We start from the raw sequence: 6,000 nt of genomic DNA, 5'->3' as shown, positions 1-6,000 counted from the left end.
CGGTGAAGGATTTAGAAAAAAGAGACAAGAGAATGAAAGCTGGGTCTCGGCGAGACGCTGCTTCTCTGATGGAGAGACAGCGACCAGGCCTGCAAGCCAAGTCTTTATTTGATAGCCAGATTCCACGAGGCAAAGTAAGAGCATGGTCAAGATGTTTACAATGTTCTAATCTACTCAATTACATGCACCTGAACTCTATCAAGCCCACGTTACTCAGACACGTGGGGCCACGTGTTCGGACCATAGGTCCAAGCTTACAACTACAGCTGTTGGCTATAATTGTGCTGGGAGGGCTCTGCCCTCCAAGCTGGGACTTGCATGTGGCCATGAGAAGACTGTGCCCTCTCCTCAGTCCGAGGCTTGAACCTGTCCAAACACTGTACCCGCTCTCCACAGGAAATAGCCCTGGATACCCAGGGACACCTGGCCTCTCCTCCCAGGTGTCCCTGACACCAGCCTCACTCCTCAGGCTGCCCCAGCGTCACATCAGGAAAGCACACCTGATCAGACGGTTCCCCAGCCACACCCCCGAGGCCCAGGATTCCTACAATGGCCCAGGCAAGGCCTTCTCAGTGCCGTGGCCCCAGAGCCCCAGGGTCTCCTCCGGCAGTTCCCTTCCGGTGACTCTAGGCTGCCAGAGCACCATGCTTTTCTCCCCTTTACAAACACGCCGTGGCCTCTTGTGCTTCCGGGCCTTTGCATGCACTGTTCCCTTTGCCTGGAGTAGCTTACTGCCACTCATCCACCCAGCCCTAGTCTACCTCAAACTCCTACTCATCCTTCAAGACCGAGCAGGCTAAACCCACATTCACAGGCTAAAACGATCCAAAGGAAATGTAAGATGAGTAGCATTGCTATGACCTTTCATTTTATCAAGTAAGAACATTTTTAGCAACTACTACCTACTGTTATCATTACTTCATAAAAGAAGACATTTAATTTGAAAAAAGATAGGAATAATGGCAGACATGTAAACCAAGTAAATCTGTCATTATGAGAATCCTTTTTTTTTTCTTTTTCATCTTACTGGTGACTGGGAGGCCTGGTCCCCAAACCAATCATTGTACCCCCACGGCTGTGATGTAACACTCAGTAGCCTGGGTGTGAGCAGACCCTCCCTCCACAGGAACCGGACCTAAAGGCTGAGCCAGAACCCCAGAGCCCAGGACCCGCTTCATTCTGGGCCTTATTAGCCAGGCCCACACGTCAGAGGCAGCTGATTCCCCTGTTGACATCTTGCAGTCAGCCTGATGGAGACGCGAATATAAATCACCAAGACATTCTGTGTGTGACTGCAGAGTGCCCAGGCCCCCTGCCCGCTCCTTCGCCCCCCGCAGGGATGAAAGCCAGGGCTCCTGTGGGACATCACAGGGCCCTCCAGAGAAGGTGAAGGAAGGAGAACAAAAATTTGCGTGCATAAATGCTCCCCACCTGGGCTCAGCCAGGAGCTGCCACTCGCCTCAGGCAAACACGGCTGGCCCTGGAGGCCCAGAGCTTGGGCAGTCCTATCTGCTCACAGTATTCTCACCAGGGAACGTGATGTCCCGAGGCTGGGCGGGACAGGCCAATGAGATGACATGAGTGTAGGAGGAAAGCCAGCTTGTTTGGGAAAATTATTGACGACATGCTGGCAAATAAATCCGTGTTCGATGGGTAGGCAAGAGCTACTTACCAGGAGCACAGTGGGTTTTTTGTATGCAAACAGATGCTCCTGAAAGTAGCTTGAGAAGCACTTAAAACTGATTTGCTTAAATAAATCAAGCATTCCCTCATAACCTGATCTCCATCACTGCATAGCTCCTGCAAGCCGCTCTTCCCCACAGATAATGCGCAGCCTGTGTTCAATTTTCAGCACCACGAAGTACTGGGGTTTTACTGCGCAAAGGTTGTGGCAAGATTTCCTAGAGAAAGATTAGGCCCAGGGATTTTCTTCTTCCTGCTACTCATGAATGTGTAACAACGTGAAAAAGCTGAAAAGAGCACTTCCCCTCTCCTTCCCTGGTGCCACTGAACCTTGCCCTTGCTCTCCGTCAGGGTTGGACGCTGCCGGCCCTATGTTTGAAGGAGCTTCCCCCAACGACCGTCTTTCACCAGATGACGCCAATTTTGTGGACGCCATCCACACCTTCACCCGGGAGCACATGGGCCTGAGTGTGGGCATCAAGGAGCCCGTCGCACACTATGACTTCTACCCCAACGGGGGCTCCTTCCAGCCTGGCTGCCACTTCCTAGATCTCTACAAGCACATCACCAAGCACGGCCTAAATGGTGAGGAAGGAGACGCGGCCAAGAGCACTGGCCTGCACTCCCTACGCTAGCACGGGGCCTCTGGATCCAGTGGAATCCACCCACTGTGTGGATTCTGGGAAGCATTTGGCAAGGATGGGGGCCCCGGGTGTGTGCTCACCAAGTCCGTTCAGAGGGGGGCTTGTGGCAGTGAGTTCCCCCAGCAGCCCCTCCTCTTTTCAGACAGGGGTCCTTGGAGCCCAAGCTCTGAGGATGAGCTGAGGGCACCACCAGGAATCCCCACCCTGACCCCCACGCGGTGCAGTCTCTCCTGGGGTAGGTAGTGGTCCTTCTCAAAGTGGAGTCCTGATGCCTGTGGCTATTGTACCTTCTCCAGACCCTTCCTCGCTCAGGCGGTTTCCACTGTCCTGGCTCCCATGAGGATCCACACAATAGACGGGACTTCCTGATCCCTGGTCTCACAGAGTGGGAATCCTCCTCCCACCCGGTGAGGTTTCATCAGCCGGTCCTCCCGGACAGACTGAGATTCTTCCCGTTCAAAGTTCAGCTCTAAATACGTCCTCATGACTTCCCGTAGCTCAGGGCGAGCACCGACTGTGGCGTCATCTGGGTTGTGAGCCCACGTCTCTCTCAAATCCAAAACATTGACAGGTACATTGATAACAGGCACAGGATCAAAACACAAAACTGACAGCAAATACCACACTTTCTATAAACATTTCAAATTTCTCGTTATTACAAAATATTATCCTAATTAAAGCATGCCAGCTCACTGAAAGCCAGCTGGCGACGCCCACCGCCGCACACCACTGTCTCACCCCGATCATCCGACACCCGCTGAGAACACGCTCTCTGTGAGTGCGTCACCACCACCTCTCCCATATCAGGAGGACCTTTACATTCGACATTATCTCATCTTGGCCGGACGCCCGGCCTTCCAGCCGCCCACGCCTGAGAGAACCTTCTGGGCACTTCCCGTGCCATTCCTTACATCCCCCTGGAGTCATCGCCCCTCCACGCTGCCTGTCCATCCAGCCCTCCTCCCAGGCCCACACCTCCCAGAGTTCAGCACAGACCTCCAGGATGGCGCTTAGTAGCTAGCAGCCCAGGACGTGCCTCCCTGACCAATGAGTGCTATTGGCTCTTGTGTGCTAAACTCCAAAGTGATGGGGCCGAGTCCATTTACTTAGCTTGCCTATCCTCGGCGTGGTTCTTCTCCGTGTTCTTCATCCTTGTGTTGGGAAGTGATCCCATTCTGGGGTGGTTCTCACCACCGTCGCTGGGCAGAAGGGAAGTTGATTGCTGCTTTACCATCCTCACCGCCTGGGTGAGGCCAGGTGAGCTCGAGGGAGTTGCTGAGTGTCTTCACTGGTAACAGCTGCCTCGAGGAGCTGCGTGCAGATGCAGGAGTAGAGGCAGGAACTGTGTGAAGATGCAGGGAGCGGATGAGCGGGGGCAGCCGCTAGGGACCAAGAACCGAGGTGACGGCTCTTCGGGAAAGAGCTTTGGGCAAAGTTCCCTGTGCTCCGCCTTCCCATTAGGTACTTCCCATGCCTGGTGGTGGCTCCTCAACACTCTTGGAGCATCATTTACTAAAGATGAGGTTAAGATTTGGAGACTTCAGGGGAAGAAAACAAAAGGTAGCGAAACCTCCTAAGCTTGCTGGAGGGGTTAGGGCCGGAAGGACCTGGTCCCTGGGCTGTGTTCTCTGGAAGCCCATCCCCCAGCTGGTGTCCCAGGCCAGTTACCCAGGGACGCAATGGCTGTTTCGGGGCAGAAGGGAGACCGTCAGAGGCCTGGGCTCTCAAAGACCCTTCCTGGAGCCACTAGCGCACCCAGCCCTCGTTTCCCTCCCTTTAGTTAACAGTGGTTCTCAACCTTCTGGCCCTTTAAATACAGTTCCTCATGTTGTGACCCAACCATAAAATTATTTTCGTTGCTACTTCATAACTCTAATGTTGCTACTGTTATGAATCATAATGTAAATATATATGCAGGAAATTATTTTCGTTGCTACTTCATAACTCTAATGTTGCTACTGTTATGAATCATAATGTAAATATCTGATATGCAGGATGGTCTTAGGCGACCCCTGTGAAAGGGTCGTTCGGCCGCCAAAGGGGTCGCGACCCACAGGTTGAGAACCGCTGCTTTAGTAAGAGCAGCGGCATCCCCCACAGCCTTTCCCGGCCAACTCACCACCGAGGCATCAGCATGTGCGTTTTCAACCACTTTAGAAAGAAATGTTTCCAGGGGAATTACACGGTCCTGCTTGCTTAGATAACCTGATATTTTCTTAGTGACTTGGAGTTCCTTTCAAAACACCTACCGTACGTAGCACGCTGTGGTCTCGCGGTGCCGGGGACCAGGCCGCCGCACTAAGCGGCTGAGACGGGTCTCCTCTTTCTGACGTTTTCGGCCACTTAAGACATGACCCACTGACAGCGGGTCGACCTCAGCAGCACCCCCTCCCCGTCCTCACGTGCTGCTCCTCTGCCCTGAAGGGGCGTTGGATTAAAGGTGGCTAACGTCCCTCTTGCCCTGTGTTCCAGCCTTCACCCAGACCATAAAATGCGCCCACGAGCGGTCGGTGCACCTCTTCATCGACTCCTTGGAGCACCCCAACCTGCAGAGCACGGCCTACCTGTGCAGCGGCATGGACAGCTTCAGCCAGGGCCTGTGCCTGGACTGCAAGAAGGGCCGCTGCAACACGCTGGGCTACCACATCCGCCAGGGCGGGCAGAGCAAGAAGAGCAAGCAGCTCTTCCTGGTGACGCGAGCCCAGGCCCCGTTCAAAGGTGAGTGCGGGCCCCGCAGCCTTCGCGCTACCTAAGGGCCCAGAAGTTCCCCCAAGTCCTTTCCTGGGATGGCTTCCGGTTCGGTTTTAGTGTTTCTGAAACTGCACAGATTCCATGCAGTGATACTGACAAGGCCTCGCTCCTCCCAAGAATGTGGCCACCGTGCTGCCAAGTGCTAACAGAAAAGCCTGAATTCTTTCTGGAACAATCCGTGCTGGTGCTCCAGGCCCGTTACCCGAGGGTTGGCCTCTCTTCACCCATTGCCAGGGTGCCCTGAAGGTCTCATTGTTACAGGGACCGGGTGGTGTCTCCAAATCCTGGCTAGGACCCTGTGCTTTCCTCTGCTCCTGGCCCCCATGGGGAATACAGCTCCAGGCTACATTTGTGGCTCCTCTTTTCCCCAAAAGTTTGAATTAGCTGATGTTACAGGAGATCATGGCCCTGTCAAGGCCTTGCCAAGATGAATTTCAGCTGCCAATGTTTCCCAGTCAGACCCTCACCTCGGGCAGAAACCAAGCCCCTGCCCTTCCCTGGGTTGAACGGGAGGTCAGAGAAAGGGCTGTGGCCACGGCTTGGGCTGAAGCCAGCAGAGAAATACTCCAATGAAGCCTACATTTTCCTGGAGGGAGCCAGGCGACATCTGTTGCCATTCACATTTCTGCCTAATCCTTAAACCAGCTCGTGAGTGAGTTAGCTCATGCTTGGGGGGGGGGGGGGGCTGTGTTGTGTTGTTTGATTGCTTCCATGCAGATAGTTGCTCCTGCAGAAGGTGAATGCACCATCACATCATTTTGCATTTGCACAGCATCTTATGCAAAACATGAGATGCAGCCATGGATTCCTTGTGGCTCCCACATCAGCCAAGCAAGTTGGCCAGGCTTGTTGCTATATGTCCCCTTTTAAAAGGAGAGCAAAACCCTGATGGGGCGATCTGCCCACAGCCTGGAGGGAGGCC

The 6,000-nt window shown here is 54.0% G+C and overlaps 1 protein-coding gene across 1 annotated transcript in view; it reads left to right on the top strand.

Annotated features, from left to right (window-relative positions):
- The window catches only part of LIPC (lipase, hepatic), a 132,379-nt gene that overhangs the window by 101,697 nt on the left and 24,682 nt on the right, over positions 1-6,000 (top strand). The window contains exons 6-7 of the mRNA XM_005883287.2: positions 2,035-2,268; positions 4,800-5,045. Coding sequence (XP_005883349.1) covers positions 2,035-2,268; positions 4,800-5,045 — 480 coding nt within the window. The remainder of the gene's footprint in view (positions 1-2,034; positions 2,269-4,799; positions 5,046-6,000) is intronic.

The sequence above is a fragment of the Myotis brandtii genome, unplaced genomic scaffold (assembly GCF_000412655.1).
Source record: "Myotis brandtii unplaced genomic scaffold, ASM41265v1 scaffold781, whole genome shotgun sequence".
Lineage (NCBI taxonomy): Eukaryota > Metazoa > Chordata > Mammalia > Chiroptera > Vespertilionidae > Myotis > Myotis brandtii.
Note: the sequence above shows the minus strand (reverse complement) of the source record. Positions and strands in the feature narration are given on the sequence as shown.